Source organism: Myotis yumanensis, unplaced genomic scaffold (genome assembly GCF_028538775.1).
Source record: "Myotis yumanensis isolate MYYU_CA2020_CCGP unplaced genomic scaffold, mMyoYum1.0.hap1 SCAF_8, whole genome shotgun sequence".
Taxonomy (NCBI): Eukaryota; Metazoa; Chordata; class Mammalia; order Chiroptera; family Vespertilionidae; genus Myotis; species Myotis yumanensis.
In genome coordinates this window covers 36,347,088-36,368,177 of record NW_027223759.1, presented here as the reverse complement: position 1 = coordinate 36,368,177, position 21,090 = coordinate 36,347,088, and the positions used below count along the sequence as shown (strand labels likewise).

At 53.3% G+C, this 21,090-nt stretch overlaps 2 protein-coding genes and 1 pseudogene across 3 annotated transcripts in view; 2 read left to right on the top strand and 1 right to left on the bottom strand.

Annotated features, from left to right (window-relative positions):
- Window positions 1–2,496, top strand: part of THAP4 (THAP domain containing 4) — a 38,479-nt gene extending 35,983 nt beyond the window's left edge. For both annotated transcript variants that reach the window (XM_070422611.1, XM_070422612.1), the window contains one exon: window positions 2,207–2,496. In XM_070422611.1, the coding sequence (XP_070278712.1) occupies window positions 2,207–2,326 (120 nt within the window). In that variant the 3' untranslated portion in view covers window positions 2,327–2,496. The remainder of the gene's footprint in view (window positions 1–2,206) is intronic.
- Window positions 2,497–4,293: 1,797 nt separating this feature from the next.
- On the top strand, window positions 4,294–4,367 carry LOC139015834 (U4 spliceosomal RNA; annotated as a pseudogene).
- Window positions 4,368–10,879: 6,512 nt separating this feature from the next.
- BOK (BCL2 family apoptosis regulator BOK) lies at window positions 10,880–19,940 on the bottom strand. Its single transcript, XM_070422610.1, has 5 exons — window positions 19,699–19,940; window positions 18,923–19,174; window positions 16,354–16,482; window positions 12,391–12,554; window positions 10,880–11,546 (listed from the first exon to the last, which is right to left on the bottom strand). The coding sequence occupies exons 2-5, from the start codon at window positions 19,143–19,145 to the stop codon at window positions 11,421–11,423; spliced, it is 642 nt and encodes a 213-aa protein (XP_070278711.1). The 5' UTR covers window positions 19,146–19,174; window positions 19,699–19,940; the 3' UTR covers window positions 10,880–11,420.
- Window positions 19,941–21,090: the final 1,150 nt, after the last annotated feature.

Below are 21,090 nucleotides of genomic sequence, written 5' to 3'. Positions count from 1 at the left end.
GAAGCAGAACCTCAACGAATTGAGATAATGCTCCGGAGAATGGCGGGTTACATTTGTATTTATACATTGCAATCAAAGGAGGTACGTAGGTGGGTTACATGAAATTCATTGGTGATAGATTAAGGAGGTGGGATAAAGCAAAGCGGGGCGGGGCGGGGGGACCCCTGGGATTGGATAAAAAGTAAAATGATGGACACTTAGGTGGGTGCAGGAACAGTTAACATGAAAATGAAAGAATTTGTGGTATCTGTCCTGGTGCCCAGCACATTTGGTTATGCCCCAGGGGCTCCAGAAAAAGGGAAGTTACAAGTTACCCAGACATTTCAAGGGTATGTTATCATAGATGCAAAAAAGACAGATAGGCTCAGTTAAGGTAAAGGTTGACCTTGTCAGTAAAGATACGGGCCTAGGACTGTAACTGCCCTCCGTAACTGCTTTTAGTTAGTTTAATTTCAGACCATCCTTTGTGGTTACTTTAGGTCTCTGAGTTTGCAAGACTGCCATGCAGGCCTCCCCTGAGCTTGTCAGGTCAGCATGTGGCTCCTTTCATCCACAAGGGGTTTTGTTGAAATGCAGGCTCTGATCCAGTGAGTCTGGGTGTGGCTTCCCCACCCCTCACCCCCAAAAAAGAGAGGGGCTGTCTTCCTGAAGTGTCAGAGGCTCAGAGTTGCCTTTGTCTGAGAAGTAGAGCTCCCACTGTGGCGGCCTGTCCAGAATGTGGGCTTGCAGCAGCCTGCGCAAGCTCTGCTTTGTAGTCAGCAAGGCCAACAGTTGCTTCCAACCCCACCTTATTGAAATGAGGACCAGTCTGTGGCTCAGATGGACCCCTGACAGCCTCGGGACACCCAGAGTTCTTGTTAGTGACCTCACTGGATTGATAGATGGAACCACGGGCACCAGAAGAGGTCTATTGAGCCTGAGCAATGCAGTGTACATCTGCCTCAACTTTAAATCTTTCCAAATAACTTTAGTTTGAAGAGGAAAATAGCACAAGAAAGTTCAAGGGGATACAAAGTCCCAAGGACCTGACAAGTGGCTTTTGGGGAGCCTGTGCAAGGCACTGCCATTGCCAGCTTTGGCACTGAGGCAGCCATGCGACAGCTGACTGTCATCCCTGAGATGGGGTGACAGTGCTCAGGAGGCCACGCTCTGCAAGTGTGCACAGCTGGGGCGGGGGGCGTGGGGCAGCCCCTTACCTGCTTTTCCCCACACTGTCTCCTTCCTGGGACCCAGGGAGAGGTGACATCAGTGTCTCAGCCACAGTGACTGCTCCCAGGCTGTCTCCCCATCTCTTGCTCACCTGCTTCTTGCTGCCAAGTTACTTTTAGTGGAGCAAGGTGGCTGCTATGGGGTGTCCACAGATTTGGCACAGACAGAGCTGAAGGCTGAGAGACAGGCTCACTGGGTCCCTGAATAGTGAGATCGGTGTGATTGTATGGGATGTGTCCAAAAGCCACTCCAGCAGTGCAGAGAGAGAACCGTGAAGTGGCAGGTAATGGAGCCACGTTGGGTCTCCCCTCTGCACTCCCTTCTCTCTGATTGGTCCTTGCAGCCTTGCTGACTTTCTGATTCCTTTAAATAGACTCTTTAAAATCTAGCTTTTTCTCTGCCAGAGGGTTGACCAATTACAATACAGTTGTCTGCAGCTCAAAGCAACACTCCTATTTCATGTGCTTCTGGAGCCCCCAGAATGTTCTGTAACAATAGAAAGGGTGACCGTCCGAAGTATCTCTCAACAGTTGTCGTGATTCCTCACTCTGCAGACATCCCAGGCAGAGAAGGTTTTTTCACAGGTTGCTTGCTACAGGCTTCCTTTTTGGAAACTGCCACCATAGTTTGTTCTTAAGTGTTGCTGCTAAGTTTTCCAGGAACATGTGTGACATCAGTGCAAGCTGCAGAGTGAAGTGGGAAGGTCACCTTTTGCCTGGTTAAGTGTATAATTTACTGACAGAAAAAGAAGGTGGCTTCTAAATACCCTAAGATGGGAGGGACCAAGTCATGGTCTTCTGGGGACAGAGAAAGGCGAGGACACCTGGATCTTGGCAGGTGCTGTAGCTCTGTGGGCAGAGTCTGTCATCTGACTCAAAACTAAGGTGACTTGTCGTAGCCCCTGCAGGAACACTTGGCCTGTGGTGGGACCTCAAGCATTTGTTGTATCTTTGGAAGATAAAATTACGATGTTTTGTATTTGTTTTGTTCTGCTCAGATTACCCGAAAATTCAGGCTGAATTCTGAAGGCAAACTTGAACAGACAGTATCCATGGCAACCACTACCCAACCCATGACTCAGCATCTTCACATCACCTACAAGAAGGTGACCCCGTGACCCAGAGCAGAACTTCATCCTGGCCGTGTGTGTCAGGACGTGACACTAGGCTTCTCACAGACACCGCAGCAGCAAGTGTGGGTGTGGCTGCAGCTCCCAGGGGGATCAAGGGTATTGCCCCGTGTTCCTGTAATGGCATAGATAAACCAAATAAAAGGCCTTTATTTTTATGGCTGAGCATTTTGATATTATGTGTGTGGACTGTCCAGCTCCTCATCTGCTGGTAACTGTTTTCGAGAGTCTTTTCCCTAAAAAAGACTGCATTTTTTACAAGATCTGAAATATGTATAAACCTTAAGTAGAGTGGTCAATCATAAGCTAAAGACAAAGACGGACAGAAAGAGTTGCTGTGATTTTTAATGAGCTAAAGAAGCCTGAGGAACCCATTTCCATAAGGACAAAGGGTGTTCCTAAGGCAAGAGGGTAGTTGTGAAATTAGTGTCATTATGTACGTCTTATTTTATTACTCTGTAATATAATATTACTTGGATTTCTTTCTTTGTTGACTATGAGTTTGCAGACATACACTGACCTGTGTACCTGTCACCCAGTTTTAACACCTGCCAGCTTTTCCATCCCAGTGATTTCACCTGTTCTTCCGCCTTCTTTTTGCTAGAGTATTTTTAAGCAAATTCCACACATAATGTCATTGATCCCTAAATGCTTCAATATGCATTTAAAAACAAAATCTTTTATTTTCTTAACACACCAGGGTATCAGAAACCACACCAGGAGCACAAACACATGTGGAAGGAGGTGTTCCAGCTGCAGAGAGATTAGCACCTGCAAGAGCAGCTGCATCCTACCCATCCCTCAGGGCTTGGGGACAAAAGACATTACCAGGTGGTGGTTTAAGGACAAAAGACATTATCAGGTGGCACACCTGGAAGCTCAGAGGAGAAACCAGGGCTGGCACTGAGCCATCATATGGGAGGAGCATGGCCAGTGTGTAAGGAACTCGGCTGGTTCCCCAAGTGCCAGGACACAGGGATGCTGGGGTCCAATCCCAGCGGGTCCAGGGGTCCCCAAAGGTGTGGACGGAGTCGGCGAAGAAGGAATGACACGAAGACAGCCTTCAGTTGATCAGCAGCCTAGTCAGGACCTATAGCCAGGATTTCCAGCCAAAGTTCTGGTCGGAGCTCTGGTTAGGAACTGATGAGGTTCTGATGTTTATTGTCTTGTTACATCTGTATTTATACCAGCCGATTTTAATCCTGTCAATTTCTATTACAAAGGTTAGGGTGTTTCTTATCTCCATTCCAGGGAGTAAAGATTATGTAGCTTAACTACCCGCCTGGCACTTAATTAAGGGGTTGTATCCCCTCCCTAACCTCAGGGAAAAATTCCTACCTGGGGAAACAACCTTTCTTGGAGAGGTGACTTTGGTTAAAACACATAGCGCCAAGAAGGGGAGCAAACATATTAAGAACAGTATGCCATATACGCCAGGTCCCTTGAAACAGCAAGGATGGACCAGCTCCCGGCACAGGGAAGCTGGCCACTCCAAGTCAAACTCAGGTACAATTCATCCTGAGGCACAGCCCTCGCCGGCCGTGAACCTGTGAAACCAGACAAGGAATGTGCCTCCAAAATAAGGTGTTGGGACAGTCATGGGCTGGACATTCCCATTCCAAAGGGGTGGGCAGGCAGTGACAGGTCCTGAGCAAAACCTTAAGGCCTCAGAATAATCCTCTGTACTCATGTCTGCCTCTAGGCCCACTGGGGTAGAGGTCCCTCCTGGGCTGCAGTAACACACCAGTGGCTCTATCCACCGGGGGTCATCCTAATGGGGAGCTCTCTGCAGCGGCCTCACCTATGTAGGGCCTGGCTCTCTGCCTGGGTCATGAGCCCCCGCACCACTGCAACTTCCAAACTCTAGGGGGAGGTAACAGCCCCCATGGCTCATACACATGCCACCAACGTGTGCGGCCTGTGCCTCCTAAAGGGCTGGCTCAAATACGTGGGGGAGCATTGTGCAGTGGCAATATCGTAGCCAATGAGGTTTATCTGAGGCGTGATTATTGCTAATTGGAAAAAAAAAGTGGATAGCAGGCCCTTTCGCTCTGGGCCTGTAAGGGGAGGGCACCCCATGCTCTCTGAAATGCCTTCAGTCATTCTTCCTGGTCTTGGACTAGAGGCCCTGACTTCTGTGTGGGGGGCTGGCTAATTCCCCCAGGGTTGTAGAAAATCACCCCTAACTTCTTTGAGATGGCCAATTAATACTAATTTCCTTATCAAATCTGGGCACACCAGTCATGTTTCCTCAGAGCAAGCTTTCTCATTATTTTCAATGTGGATAGGCTGAGAATTTTCCAGATTTTTAAGTTCTGCTTCCTTTTTAAAATATATATATTTTGTTGGTTTCAGAGAGGAAGGGAGAGGAGGGAGAGAGAGATAGAAACATTAATGATGAGAGAGAATCATTGATCGGCTGCCTCCTGCACGCCCCACACTGGGGATGGAACCATTGACCTCCTGTTTCATAGGTCAACACTCAACCACTGAGCCACACTGTCCAGGCAGTCTGCTTCCTTTTTGATGAACAACTCTGTAAGTCATTTCTCTCTTCCTGCATTTTACTATAGTATTCAGGAGATATTAGGCGACTCCTTCAAAACTTCGACTTAGCTTAGAAATTTCCTGCCGAATAGCCAGTTTCATGACTTACACGTTCTACCATCCACAGAACTCGGCCACAGACGCAGTTCCCCCGAGCACTCTGCCACTTGATAGCAACCATCACCCTCCCTCCAGCTTCTAAGAACTTGACCCTCATTTCCATATGAGATGTCATCAGAATGGCCTTTACCATCCGTATTTCTACAACATTCTGTTGAGTGTTGAGTGGCTCAGATTTCTCTAAGAAGATGGAGGCTTTCTCTCCACTCCCCACTTTTCTCTCTGAGTCACTAGAATCACCCAAAACAGTCCATTCATGCAATGTAGACTTTTCCTAGCATAGACCTCTGTCAATTGCCAGGAAGCAAAATCTCAATGAATTAAGATAATGCTCCAGAGAATGGCAGTTTTGCACCTTATTTTTTGTTATTATATTTTTTAATCCTCACCTGAGGATATTTTTTCCATTGATTTCCAGAGAGAGTGGATAGAAGGGAGGAGACGGGGGAGAGAGAGAAAGAGAAACATCAATGTGAGAGAGACATATCAATTGGTTGCCTCATACACGCCCCCTGAACGGGAATCCAGCCACCGAGCCAAACCAGCCAGGGCTGCACCTTATTTTATACATTACAATCAAAAGAGAAGGAGCAAGTGGGTTACAAGAAATACATTGGTGATAGATTAGGGAGAGGAGAGAAAGCAAAGGGGAAACCTCCGGGATTGGATAAAAAGTAAAATGATAGACATACTTCTTTTGCATGGGTGGGTATAGAATAGTTAACAGTCAACAATTAACTCAATAACAATGAGGGTGGTCTCTGCAGAGTGGTGCCTGTGCTTTGAGGGGTCCAGAAAAAGGAAACTTGCTCTGACATTCCAACAATGTGTTATTGTAGATGCAAAAAGACAATAGGCTCAGTTAGGGTAAAGATTGACCTTTGTCGGGGTAGATGCTGGCCTAGGACATGACTACCTGCCATAAACTGCTTTTAGTTTAAAAAGTTTTCATTTCAGACCAACCTTTGTGGTTACTCTAGATCTCTGAGTTTGCGAGGCCTCCACGCCAGGCCTTCCCTGAACTTAGCAGGTTTAGTATGCGCCCCTTTCCATCCACACCTCAAAACTCTTACCTCAACCCATTACCAGTTCCAAAGCCACTTCCACGCTGTAGACATTGTTACAGCAGCACCCCACTTCTCAGTAACAATTTCTGTCATCCATTCCGGCTACTATAACAAAAATACCACAGACAGGTGGGTGGGGCTTATAAACAACAGAAATTTATTTCTTACAGTCTGGAAGCTGGAAGCCCAAGGTCATGTATGGTACTGGGCCATTGGGTCCGATGAGGGCCCCTCCCTTGCAGCCACATCTCTGCTGTAACTTCACGGGCAGTGGGATGGGGGATCTCTCTGGGGTCTGTAGCAAGGGCACGGATTCCTCCTGAGGATGGAGCCATCATGTCTTAATCTCTTCCAAAAGCCCTACCTCCTCCTACCATCACTGGGAGACTCGGATGTTAACATGGATTTGGGGAAAAGGAACATTCAGACCATAGCACCAGGGACCTTGAAGGCTGGTATCAGCTGTCTCCACTGCTGGAGAGAAGCCAAAAGATGCTGGGAGCATCAAGGAAGTCCCTCCCCTGCATCCCACATCCCACCTCCACATCCTGCCCTTGCATCCCACCCCAAACCCCACATGCTGCCCCTGCATCACACCCCACACCTGACCAAATCCTGCCCCAGCACCTGCCCCTCTGTCCCACACCCTGTATCTCACCCCTGCACTGAGCTGGAAGGGAGGGCAGCACTCGGAGCAAAGCTGAGAAATGAGAAGCAAATAACTGACCGATCATCTTACCCCCAACTCCTGCCACTGCTAGTTGGGAAGCTGGTCACTACTCCTCAAGGCATCCCCAGGCTGCAGTCGGTTCACCTGAGCTTCTTGTAGTGTCTGCCGTGTCCCTCTATCCCCTCTATTTCATGTAGTCTGGAAGCTGGATGGCGAGTTCTTGTTGGACTCACTCCCTGCAGGGTGCCCAGTCCGCACAGTCAGCTGGTCTCACTTTGAGGATGGGGACGGCCTTTCACGTGAAAGGTTTGCCGCCGAGGACATTGCCCGAAGCAGCCCCTTGATGAGAGTGGTGGCCCAGTTGTCATTACTTCTGCATTCGGGGCTGGGACTCCCTCAGAAGAACTTCTGCTTCCACTAGGCTAAGTGTTGTTTCCCTGAAAATGTTCACACCAGAAAGCCAGCATAGAAGCATAATTCTTTCAAGTATTGACAAAAGAAATACTCAAACTTGTAAAAAGCCTTTAGTGAGTCTATTTTGAGCCAGGACTTTGAGGACATGCCCAGAAGTAAGATCTCCACGGACTGAGACAATGCTCCGGAGAAGGGTGCTTTTGCAGTTCTTTTAGGATCAAAAGAGATGGCAGAAAGGTCACATGAAGTCCACTGGTGGCAGGGAAATCTCTAGGCTTGGCTAGAGAGGAAAGTAGATACACGCCTGCTTTACATTGGTGGGTGCAGGATGGTTCACACAATCACAGTGAGGAGAGACCTTGCAGCAACGAGATGAGTTTCCACGCGGTCCTGCCCTGCCGCTAGTGGGCCGCTTTTGAGGGTCTGGAAGTGAAAAGTTCTCTGACGTTCCAAAGACATGTTATGCCAGATGCACAAGAACAGCAGACAGGCTCCCTCAAGGTGAAGACAAGCCTCTCACAAGGAAGCTGTGGGATGTGACCTTCCACCAGGACCTGCCCAGTCAGGGGCTGATGTTCAGACCCTCCTGTGTGGAGGTCTGGACAGCCACCTCTTCATTCTCACCTTTAATTGTGAATTCTTAGAGTAAGAATGTGCTAACCCTGGGTGATGCCCGAGGATCGAGCTCTTTTCACACCCCCACACCACCCCTCAGCTCCTCCTGCTCCTGCTCGAGCCGGTACTTCTGTACATTTGATAGAATTCTAGTCCACTGCAGCCTTTTTCTCTCTGACAGATGGGAGGTGCTCCCATGATCCCATAGTTGGCCTGACAGAGCCCCCCCAGCCCCGATGACTCTCTGTTCCAGCACCACCACTGCCCCCCATATCTCCTGCCCCAGAGCCCATTCTTACTGGGGGTGGGGCATTGGAGAGGGTAGGACTCAGAGACCACAGGCAGCCGCTCTGCTTCCAGGCCTGTTCCATGGGCAGAACTGAAAAATCATTTTATAATTGATTTATTTTCACTGAACTATGCGAGATGAAGGTGCTGCATGACCCTTCACCCTGAAACGCTTAGGCATGCAGCATACACATTTTTTAAGAAGGAAAAAAAAAAAGTATGTGTCCACACTGTTTCCAATTAAAAATTTAAGATTTTAAAGTTTTTTCCTTAAAATTTTTCATTTTACATCTTTTAAGATGAAAATCTTGGTTCTTCAAAACATTGAAATTATTTGCTTTATTCTACAGGACACAATTATTTTGGTATAATAACATTCTTATTAACAATTAGATTACTGATTAAAGTTTGATATATTTTTTAAAATATATTTTATTGATTTTTTACAGAGAGGAGGGGAGAGGGAGAGTTAGAAACATTGATGAAAGAGAAACATCAATCAGCTGCCTCCTGCACACCCGCTACTGGGGATGTGCCCGCAACCAAGGCACATGCGCCTGACCGGAATCAAACCTGGGACCCTTCAGTCCGCAGGCTAACGCTCCATCCACTGAGCCAAACTGGTCAGGGCAAAGTTTGATATTTTTGTTAGTTTTTATGCCTTCCTCATTAAAGATATAGTTAAAATATAATTGGAGCCCTGGCCAGTGAGGCTCAACCCATGCATGGAAAGGTCACTGGTTCAATTCCTAGTCAGGGCACATACCCAGGTTGCGGGTTCGGTCCCGGTCAGGGTGCATCCAGGAGGCAACTGATCTATGTTTCTCTCTCTTTCTCAAGTATATATAAATGGAATGAGCAATTTCTCTGGTTGCTTATGTCATCAACTTGATACACAAACTAATTTAACTTCTACAAACTGAGTGTTCTCTTAGGTTAGCTTTGTGTAAAACATCCTATATTACTTTATTGTCAATATCAAAACTGTAAGTTTGTCCTAGTTGGTTTGACTCAGTGGATAAAGCATCAGCTCTCGGACTGAAGGGTCCCAGGTTCGATTCCAGGCAAGGGCATGTACCTTAGTTGCAGGCTTGATCCCCAGCCCCTTTTGGGGCACATGTGGGAGGCAACCAATCGATGTGTCTCTCTTACATCAATAGTTCTATCTCTCCCCTTCTCTGCCACTCTCTCTAAAAATCAATGGAAAAATATCCTCCGGTGAAGATTAACCAAAAACAAACAAACAACAACAAAAATGGTAAGCTAAGGTACATTTTGCCCCTCACAGAGCCCAGCTGTAGGGTGACCCTGAGAAGCCGTGTGCCAGTTCATCCAGCAGGTCCCCTCATGCTGGGCATTTACTTTGTTGTCTTTTATTGTTCCTGGATTTTAAATCTTATTTGGGAGTGTTTTGCCCACTCCTCAGTTCCAAAGAAATTCACTTTTTTTTTTCTAGTACTTGTTTCATTTTTTATATTTAGCTCTTTGGTCCATTTGGAGTTTGACTGGTGCAGTGGGATGTACGGTCTGGTTTAGTGTTTTTCCCAGTGGCTCACTGTGAGTCGACAATCAGTGACAAACCCATCCTCCCTGCTGCCTGAGCTGCAGCCGCCCCCGGGCTTATCCTGAGGCTGGGCCCGAGTCTCTGCCCGTCTGCAGCTGGTCTGGTGCCTGGTAGAGACGGCCTGGTCCCTCCTCATTCCTCTTCTTTTTCAGCGTTTTTCTGGCTGATTTTGCTTTTTGGTTTCTCTCATATGAACTTTATAACTAGCTTGTTTAAATTTAGGAAAAAAACATTCTGGTATTTTTTTGGTAAGGATTACATTAAGTTTATAAACGTGGAGAACTGTCTCCTCGCGTGGGTTTCCTCTCCGGAAGCTGGTGTTTCTGTCTGCTCGTCTACTTGGGTGTCTTTAGGGTCCTGATTGTCCTCACAGAGGCTTCACACCTCGAACGTGATCCTTTGCTGCTGTTGGAAATGGGGCACCTCCCCCAGTGTCTTCAACCTGCATATGCATAGACCACTGATGTGTCACTTCACCCCTGTGCTCCTGAGTGCTCTCAGCATCTGAAACATTACCTTCTTATGCTGGAAATGCCAGCACATTTGGTCCAAGTGAATGACAGAAGGCGGGGGCAAGCAGGGTGGCCTTGTGCAGCACTGGTCTGAGGCTGTCCTCTTCCTCTCCACCCCCCATCCCTTTCTCCTGCCTGCTCCCTTCCTTCTCTCCACCTGCCAGACCTCACACTGCAAGGCCACTGGGGAAGGGGTGCTGAGCAGAGGCTGAGGGGACAGTGCAGGGGGCTAGGGGGCCAGGAGGGGCAATGAGGAAAGCTGCGCCATCGGGACCTTTCTTCTTCCCGAGGCTGCACGGGAAGCAGGGCTGGACCTTAGCAGTCGTCTGGCTCAACCTGCCTTGTACAGAAAGGGAAACTGAGGCTGAGAAGCCACATTGCAGGCCTCCTGTGCCGTGTGCCTGTGGCTTGAGCGGGAGTCGGATGGGCTGCAGGGACAGGCCCTGCTGGGGACAGACGGGAGCCAGGCTCAGGGCCATGGGGCAGGCTGCAGTGGGGAAAGGGCTGTGTGAGCCAAGCAAAGGGATGGGAATGGCAGGGACGGACGGGATTTGTGGGGAGTAGGGCGACTGGGCACCCTGCTCTTGTTCACCTGTGTGTGCGGGCTGGTGTGTGAGCTCCTGCTTGTGGCCCACAGGAGCAGAGGGCAGCCGATGAGGGAAGACGGCCTATCACGCAGGATTCACCTGCCTCCTGTCCGGTCCGGGCAGCCGCAGGGAGGATAGGTACACAGACACAGGCAGGTCGCCTTCCACTGCTGTGACACTTTATTGGAATCGAACACACACACCCCTGTCCTCGTAGGTCAGGAGTTGGTGCATTCACAGATCAGGCGTGCCGGCCTGGAGCCCAATCCCGGTCCCTGCCACAGGTGGGCGCACTCTCCCACCAGGGATGGATTAAGCAACAGCACCTGAGCCTTAGGCTCTGTGGGGTCGGTAAGATCCCACGGCTCCTCTAGCCTTGGCCAGGCCCAAGTCACCTTCAGGTCCAATGTCCTGACATGGTCACCCTTCGTGGATGGGACCCTGGTGTCAAGTGAGAGTTTGGTGTTCCCAGCTGCCTTCCTTTTGGGTCCGGGAGGTCACCCTGACCTTCTGGCTCCACAAGAGGCACAATGGAGCAGGGCCACAGGCGGGCACTGAAGGCCAGCTCCAGGCCCAGGGGAGCCTGCGTTCCCACTTCCCGGGGGTCTGGGTGTACAGAGAAGGGGCTCGCGGGAGGAGGGGCTCTGCGGGAGGAGGGCAGTGCCCCGGCCCAGAGCCTCCTGGTTCCAGGGCCAGGTTCATCTTTCTGGCAACAGCACAAAGAAGGCAGCCTTCACGAAGCGGCCGAAGCTGCAGAGTGCAGTCACAAGCCAATGGGACTGGAAGCCAGGGTTGCTGCTGACCACACACTTGAGGACGTCGGTCTGCAGGGAGAAAGGGACAGTTGAGAACAGAGCTGGGGAGCGGAGGCCCCCGAGCCTTCCACCTGTGTCAGCCGAGCCGACAGGGAGCACTGAGCCATGAAGGGAAGGTCTGTGGTCTGGTGGGGACTGAAGGTTCCAGCAGGGACCAAACCCTCCATGAGGATTCAGAGGGTGAGAAGGGAAGGGAGCTCAGCTGGGAGAGGAGGCAGCTGGGCCCCATGCCAGGAAGCCACCATGTCCAGCCCCAGTGGGGCTCCCGTGGGAGCGGGCAGGAGAGGACAGAGGCCTCAGAGTCCCTGTGCTGGGGGTGCCACAGCCACGGGAGTCACCTGCAGGCAATACCTCCCCGCCCAATGCCCCCTTCAGATGAGACCACAGCCCCTGGCTGCAACCTCAACAGAGGGCTGAGCTCGACACTCCTGCCAGTGTGTCCCACCTATTTTACAGAGAAAACAGATCTATGGGTGAGGGTGCCCCACCCCATGCCCAGGGCCCAGCAGTCCCCAAGGTCTGGCTGGGCCAGGTGAGTAGTTAGGGGCATGGAGACAGTGTTGCAGATGACCAATGCCATCGCTCACTAGGCACTGGAGCCCCGTGGGGAGGGCAGGGCACGGCAGTGCTGGGCCTTTCCCTCTCAGGCCTGAAATCCCTCCCCAGGCCGCCTTCTGCAGTGCAGGGGCCAGGCAGCGGGTCTTTAGAGCTGGAGTTGGGGGTGGAGGGAGAGGTCAACACTGAGGTGGGGCAGCAGGCCAGTCCTGGACCCATCAGCCCAACCCTTACTCGTCCTCCCACCTTTAGCACCACTCCCCTTCTCAGCACCCCTGCACCCCCAGACCCCACTCACCCATCCACCGCGCCTCCGCAGCCAGGTTGCCAGGGTCTTGCGCACAAATTCCCCGAGGCAATCGACGAGAGCATGAACCATGGCAGGCTGGGCCTGCCGCACACAGTCCACAGCCAGCCCCGCAGCCACCAAGTACAGGGACACCACCTTGCCCCACGTGATGCCTGCAGGGAGAAGATGCTGGTCAGCAGAAGGCCACCAAAACCCTGCTCCAGTCCAGCCCTCGGGGTCCCATGATGGCTGGGGGTGAAACTCAGGGGGCTAGCCACTACCCACAGCGCCCCCTGAACAGGTGCCTGGCCATCATCTGCTGCAGGTCAGTCCTGCCCACCCTTTGGGTAGTTCTTAGGCAGAGATTTCTTTGGACTCCACTGCCTAACTGTGCACTTGTGCCAGAGCCCCGGACGACCCTGCTCAGCCCCCATCTCCTGGAGGAGGCAATGGGACGGCAAAGTATTCAGCGAGGAGGAAGCTGAGGGGGTGGAGGGTGCTAACTGACTTGCAGCTGGACACAGTGGACAGTAAGAAGCTCTGAGGCACACCTGCCCACCTGTCTGTCCCCCTGAGCACCCTCTCTGTGGGGCAGCAGGGTGTTCCATGGGAGGAAGGGCCTTCCCAGACCACCAAGCTGCGTGTGGCGGGGGGAGAGGTAGAGCTGAGAAGAACCACCCAGAGAAATATGCTTGCACATTATATGGTATGAATTCCCTTAATATATAAAAATATTTTATAAATTAATGAGAAGAAATAAGCACAGAACATGAACAGCTGATTCACAAAAGGAAAAACAGAAATAATGCATTAGACATGAAAAATGCTCACTAATAACCCGAGGGTGCATTACAATGGGATGCAGACGGTAGTCCACGAGATCAGAACTCAGATGGCAACATGAGCCCCAGGCAGCTGCAGCCTCGCAATGGACGCACAGCCACCTGTAGGCTGAGAGGACACGCGGGCAGAGATGAAGCCCTTCCGTCTACCTACACAGCAGCACAGCTATCAATATGAATCAGAAATCAGCTTGAGCAGATACTTGTTCACAAAGTTCACAGCAGCCTTATTCCCAATCACCAAAAGCTGGAAATGACAAATGCACTAGGGTCATCCAGTCAATGGTGTGTGACTCGGCCGTAAGGAGAGAGGCATGGACACTCACTGCAGCCTGGACACACCTCCGACGTCCACTCAGCAAGGGCAGTGACACCAAGGCCACCCGTATGAGCCCATCTACACGATGTCCAGGAAGCAGGTCCATGGTTACGGGGACAGGGGTGGGGGGAGGGACAGCTAATGAGCATGCGTATTCCTCCTGATGGTGAAAAACTCCAGGGTGGTGCTCAGTGTGAACCCACTACATGCCACGGAATTGTACACTTTAAAATGGCTAGCTGTGTTATATGAATTTCACCTCAATAAAAACTTGATGAATCAAATCATGTCACTCCCTTGCTTAAAAACCTCCTGTCACTGTTACTTCCCTCTGTCAAAATAGGCCCAAGTCTGAAATGCCAGAGCTGGCTCATCCCTCTCAGGCCACGGTTCCCCCACCACCAGGGTCTAATCAGGTCCCCCTCCTAGCACCATTCAGGCCCTCACACTATGCTCCCCATTTACCAGATGCCACAGGGCACCGGGCCTGTTCTGCTCACAGCTGGGCTTTGGGCACCCCTAGGCTCAGCACTCTCAGGTGAAGGCTTGATGTGGGCGGTGGGGACGGAGCCCGCCGCCTGGCTACAGCCTGGAATCTGAGACCGTGACAGCAGGTTCTGTGGTGCGGTCTGCAGAGAGGTGCCTGCTGCCCCGAGAGGACAGTGAGTCCAGGGACATCCTGTTTCCTTTTGTTTTACCATTTATGGAGATGTAGTATCACTACCCTAAACTCATCCCTCTAAAGTGAGATAACGTGTTTTAGTCCATCCACAAAGTTGTGCAGCCATTCCAGAACATTCTCATCACCCCAAAAAGCAACCTGCCCCCATGAGCAGTCACGCCCATCCGCTGGCCCAGGCACCTGTCCTGTGGACACGTCACCTATGGAATCACTGTGTGTCCCAGCGTGTCTGCCTCCTTTCACTCACCACGCCGTCCAGGCCCATCCAGGTCGAGGTGCATCCTTTCGTGGCCAAATAACATTCCATCCCGTGGATGGACCACACTCCACTTGTCTACCACTCTGGTGATGAACACTCGGGTCGCTGCGCCTTCCTGACTCTCAGGAATCTTGCTGCTCTGAACATCTGTGCGCCAGTTTCTGTGTGATGTGTTCTCATTTCTCCGGCTCTCATGGCACCTGCCTTACAGACTCTGGCACTCGTCCAAGCATCGGCCCTCTTCCCATTCCTGCCAGCAGCTAATGGGGCTTCCAACTCTTCCGATCCTCACCAACACATGTGCTACTGATGCTCTTACCTGAGCCTCCCAGGTGCCAAAGGTTGTCCCTGGTAGTTTTGGTGTGTGTCTCCCTAATGACTGACAGCGACTGATCTTTTCGTGGGCTTACCGGCCATTTGTACATCTTCCCTGGAAAAATGTCTGTTCAGATCCTGTGTTCATTTTTAAACCGGGTTGTCTTTTTAGTATTATTTCTAAGAGTTTTTACTTTCTGATTCTTCTCTGGTAAAATAATTTGCTCTTGTGATAAGGGAAAAAATGCAAACTCTTGCCAACTGTTAATCTGGGAGGGAAAAATTAGTTTTTCCACGGAAGTGAATTGAGAAGCCCAAAGTTGCCTCTCCCTTGGAGGGGGCTCGACCACTGCAGAGGCCACCATGGGAATCTGCCCTCCAGTCCTGGAGCTGCCCACAGCACCGGCACCGCCCCCGCCCCAGCCCCGACCAGAGGCCTAGCGGAGAAAGAAGGGGAGCCCAGCCCGAGGGTCAGCCTGTGCAAGGCCTGGCGGCAGCTTGGCAAGAGCCAAAAGCAGAAAGGGACAAGGGCCAGCAACTGCCTGATGCTGGGCTCACCCTGTGGTGAAAGGGTCCACGGACCCCGAGGGCTGGGATGGACGAGGGGTGACAAGGAGCCCACAGGCAACAAGCAGGAGGGCACCTCTCAGGCCTGTCCCCGCACTGGGCGAGGCTGGGCAGGCTAGGGTAGGATGCTCTGGCCCCTCTCACACACACAACCAACAGGGGCCAGGCCCCCGCCTCCCTGCTCAGTCCCAACCACTAGCAGGCCGGAGCTGCCTTCTCACAGATGAACCTTCCTTTTAAAGCCAGCCTTGGGCTCGTAAACCAGCTGCCTGACAGCCTGGAGACAGACACAGGCGGCCACCCACGCGCCGGCATCGGGCCAGGGCTTTGGGAGTCCAGGATGAGCCAAGGGCAGGCGTCAGCCAGGACACCCACCTCGCCCTCCTGCTTTCTCCATGGCCCCACCCACCTCACCCTCCACAAGGTGCCTGACAGGTCACAATCCCTCCACCCCCCAGGGCTTCCCAGGATCCGGGTCAGCACTGGGAGGACATTCTGGAGGAAGACATTCCCAGCCCACCGAAGCACCCCCTCATGCCGTCTTCACCATGGTCACTTCTGCCCGGGCGGTCAGCACTGACCCACCCAGTGGTGGCGCTGGAGGCTGGACTCTGCAACGGGCAGCCCCCAGTCCGGGCCAGTCCCGTGTCCCGTGTCCCGTGTCTTGCTGCCACACTTGCCACAACTGAGAGAGGCCTACGACTCAGGCCCTGCTCTGTCCCTGGTCGTCTGGCCGAGTGAAACCCAAGCCCCACAGGACGCGTGCAGGACTCCCTGGCCCCATCCAGCCCAGTCAGGACTTCAGGTCACTGCAGCCTCAGCTAACGTCCAACAAGAACCATGTGAGGCTCTGTGCCAGCTGCCTGGCAGGCCCCCTGTCTTTACCAAGAGAGCAGCAGAGCCCCGGCCCCGGCCCCGGCCCCGGCCCCGGCCCTGACCCCAGGGCCACACTGGCATTGTTGGCTTCCTGGGCTGGATGCAGACGTACCTGCAGCAAAGATCTGGGCGGCCACAGCCAGGAAGGCGTCGGTCACCACGCTCTCAGAGTGCAGGGAGATGTTCAGCTGGCGCGCCACGTTGCGGTAGATGCTGGGCCGAATCAGCTCCAGCTCATCCCCTGCAGTCACATGGGGGGTCAGAGGGCACCACACCTGCCTGACCCCAGCCCCCTGTCACAAGGGCCTGGGACCAGCCCACTCCTCAGCCCCATTGCCACAGCTGGCTTGGAAACCCTTCCTGCACTGACTGGCCTATATCTGACCCCCACTCAGCCCCTGGGCAGAGGAAGACCAGGGAGGTGGGGTGGGCACTCTCAGAACCTGCTCTGTGGCCCACCCCTTCTGATGAGCCAGCTCCCCCTACTCCCCGCCACCCCCAACCTAAGGCCAATCCGGCTGGGCTGGTGGGGTGGGAATCCCGGGAGGAGCATGGGCCGTGCCTGATGGGTGACTCATGGCCCACAGTGAGCTGCCCGGGCAGCAGGCAGACAGGGCAAGCAGCCAGATCCAACAAGGGCAGGGACTTCGACCCACACAGGTGGGCAGCCCTGGCCACTGCCTCAGAGGCCACTCTCACTCAGACCCCAGCGCCGCTTGGTGAACCAAGAAACTGAGCCATCATCCGGGGCCTCCAGCACTGCCCGAGCTCCAACTGTGCTTGTGCCAAGTGGGTGTGTGCATGGGCGGCCACACTGCGGAGGACAGGCCCTGTCACCAGCCCTGCCTGCCGCCTGCGCTCCCTGCGGCGCCCCTGGCAGTGGCGTGCCGGGAATTCCACAGACGCGCACTGGGTGTCTCTCAGCCCACCTCTCCAGCCAAAGCAAACAGGGAAACGCCGACTGGACAGTCCTGGCCGATAAGGACGCCAGAGTCATCCCTGGAGCCAGCTGCACACTATCTAATTAATTAAGATCTGGTCCAAGCAGAACTGAGGCGGGGTAATGAGGGGCATGGAAATTCCCAGGGCTGGCCTGGCTGTTCCCACAGAGACCTTGGGGGCTGCTGGGGAATTATCCCAAGAGACTGAGCATGGGAAGTGACCCAGCTTCTTCCTGTGTGCGCTGTCCCCGGAGCTGGGCGTTTGCTGAGGAGGAGCTGGGGGCAGGGAGGCAGCAACAGGCCCAGGGCAGGATGCAGGGAATGAGACACACGCTCACTCTGGGGACCCAAGTCACCTCCCTCCAAGGCCCCCTCAGCCATCTGGCAGGGGCTGTGCCCCAGAGACTGGGAGTGGCCGGGCTGCACACTGGGAAAGGGCCTTGAAGGCCGAGTTTCTGAGAGGGCCAGTGCAATACCCAGGCCCAGGCCCAAGGGATGGGGCTCTCAGAGTGGAACAGAGGACTGAAGGGACAAAAATGAGCCCATCAGATCTGCAGTGCAAAGCAGGGCTTTTCAGACGAGCTTAAACAACAGGGACACCAGGCTTAGGGTAGGGGCAGCCCTACAAGGCCAGTGCCAGGTTGCAGAGCAAGCCATGACAGACAGGACTTCTCCAAGCCCTGCCAGGGGTCCTCTAGAGTCTAGAAGGTGCCCCCCAGTGTCGTCCCCACAGCCCAGCTAGAAGAAACAGCAGTGGGCAGCTGACCTCACGGGAGTCCAGGCGCTCCAGACCCTTGACTGATCCCCAAACCCACTTGCTCTCCACACCCACGGCCCAGGTGGGACACCACCCTTCTGGAGCCCTGCACAGGCCCCCAATGATTCCGTGTCTCTCACACACATTCCTGGGAGGCCAGATACACATACAACCCTGCTCCCAGGGGCCACACAAAAACAGGGACAAGCAAACACGAGTGTCAGCCTCTCCCCACACTTGGCGTGGAGAGGACTGGTCAGGGTCCATCTTTGCTGCCTCCTGCTCTCCAAGTGCCCACTCCCAGAACTGAGAATGGCTGGAGGTCAGGACCTCAGTGCCCATGGTGAGGGGTCCAGACCCTGGAGAAGGTGGAGACAATTATTGGGTTGGGTGTGATCCCAGAAACAAATATAGGCCAGCCCCACGGTGGTGTCAGCTGTCCTGGGCACCCAGTTCTGCCGGGAGGGGGACCCTTGGTGGCCTCCAAATCAAGAAAAAAGAGCAGCAGACGGCAGGATTTCAGCCAGTAACTAAAAGGACCTATTTTCCAAAATAAACACCGGCACGTGGTCCGACCAAGGATATTTGTGCCCAGCTGAGTACAAGGGTCACTGGAAATGTAGCCACCAAAACGTTATTCTTCCTACAGCTTTCTATCCTTTATGGCCAGGCTGTCTGAAATCTGGGCTGAGCAGACAAGTTGGGGGAGGTCTGTAGAGTGCAGGGAGCCCCTGAGAGGGGTAAATTCAGGACTGTGAGAGAGGGGGAGCATCGCCTGGGTAGCCTGCCTCCACGCATGGCTATTCCGCCCCCTCTCTGCCCCAGAGGAAGATTGAGGCCCAGAAGTGGAGGGTACTGGCCAGGTCACCCCGTGGGCGGGTCACTGTGGAGACAGCTGTACCCTAAGGTGCAGTGGGCCCAACCCAGCGGACCAGCTCAGAAGGCGCAGTCTGGGGACCCATCCCGCCTGGTCCCACACTCACCCAGGCGCAGCAGCACCGTGCACACCTCTGCGAGGCGGCCGCCCGGGGCGAGCGCGGCGCGCTCGGGCGCGCTCCAGGAGAGGCCGGCGCGCAGGAGCCGGGCGTGCACGAACTCCCGGCCGAGCGCCTTAGCTTGGGCCACCAGCTCCTTGTCGGTGGGCGACCGGTCAAAGGCGTCCATGATCTCGGCGGCAAAAACCGAAGAGCGCCGCAGCACCTCCATGGCGGGGACGCGGGAGGGAGGCGCCGCACCTGCGGGCAGACAGCGCTCAGCCCGGCGCGCCCGGCCCAGCTGGCAGAGGGGAAAGCCGGCTGCGCGAGGAGGGCGGGAAGGGGCGCGGTGTGCACCTCGATCGAGTCCGCGCACCAGGCCGGGGCGCACGGAAAGACCGGGCGGGTACAGCTCCAGGGAAGGGCTGCGGCCAACAGGGGTAACCGTACGTTTCTCCGCCCCAAGTCTTTAAAAACACGGAGTCACATTCTTTTAGATTCCGGATTAAATAACAAAGACCCCCCGCGGCTGCCGGGGATAAAAAAGGCTGAAGGGAAATGGCGATTTGCTCTGGGGCCGCCGTGCTCGCGCTCAAAGAGGAGTGCACGGTCGGCGGAGGCGCGGACGGGAGACACAGCCCAGCCTGCTCCGAGCTAGCCAGGACCCCAGCCCAGCCCTGCCACGACCTCCGCGCCCTGCCGCGCCGTCCTCGGTGTTTGTCCCTGGCCTGGCCGTTCCCATGGCGCGTCTGCCAGGGGAGGGACGCCGCGCGCGCCCCGCTCACCTCTCCCGCCGCATGTCGCGGGCGCGGGGGCCCAGGAGGAGTTCTGGCTTCAGGATCTGCTCGCCGCCGTCGCCGGCGATCTGGATCCTAACATTCAAACCTTCGAGGACGCGGGCCCGCCCCGGCGCCCGCTCGGTCCGCGCCTGAGCCCGCTGGAGCGCGGAGTGCGCGGGGCCTCGCGCGCTCCTAGGGCTCCGGCGGCGGCGTCGGAGTCTAGGGGAGCGCAGGGCGCACCGCGCGACTCTCCGCCAGCGAAAGGCGAGGCTTGGGGCTTCGCCTTCTAAGGAAAGGCAACCCCCGGGGCGGAGCCGCGCGGGAGCCTCCCCGCTTAAGGAGGCCTGAGTGAGTTCCCGCTCAGGGCAGGCAGGAGCTGCCCCGCATGGCCCAGTGATTAGGACCTAGCTGGGGCCTCAGACCATTTCCCCCACTGAATTGGGAAAGAGCCCCCACCTGCGTTCACACCCGGCCACATTTTCTTATTGATTCCTAGAGTTCTTTATATATTCTGGATCACCTTGGACACATGGGTTTGTGTTAGAGATGGATCCGGGGATTTTCATTGTTGAAGAGACTGCAAATACTTTGTGCTGTTCTGTGGTTGCTATTGATTATAACGAACAGGAGTTATTCTCAATGAAGTCCAATTTATCAGTCTTTCCTCATATGTTTCATGCCTTTCCATAATGATATTGTATGTTTTCTTTTTGAAGTGTAATAGTTTTAGCGTTCACATAGTGATGGGCCACATTAATTCTTGTGAGTGGTGTGGTAAGGGGTCAGAGCTCATGTATTTTCCATGTGTGTATCCAGTTAACCCAGCATCATTTATTGAAAGACTATTTCTCCCACTGAACTGGGAAAGAGTCCCCATAATAAACATGTGATGTACATGTGAAGATCTGTTCTGGACTCTTCTATCCCACTATTTATTTCTCTATCCTTGAACCAACACAGCCCAGTTCAAAGAACAGGCTTGACCAACTTGCTCCAATTCACACCTAAACAGCCAATAGAATACATGTTCTTTCCCTGTGCACATAGGATTTTAACCAAAATAAACCAAATCCTGGGCTATAAAGTTGTAACAAATTTCAAAGGATTGAAATCATACAATTGTGTTCTCTCAGCATTCATTTAAAACTCAATAATAATAAAACTACTAGAAAGCCTCCAAGTGCTTGGCAATCAAACATTACACTTGTAAATAATCAATGGGTCAAAGAGTAAATCACAAGAGAAGTTGCAAAATATTTTGAAGTGAACAGTGGTGAAAATGTGGAATGCAGGTAAAGCAATGCTTAAAGGAAAATTTATAGCTTTAGAAGAATGACTAAAAATTAATGCTCTAAGTTACAACTCAAGAAGCTAGAAAAAAAATTAACAAATCCAAGC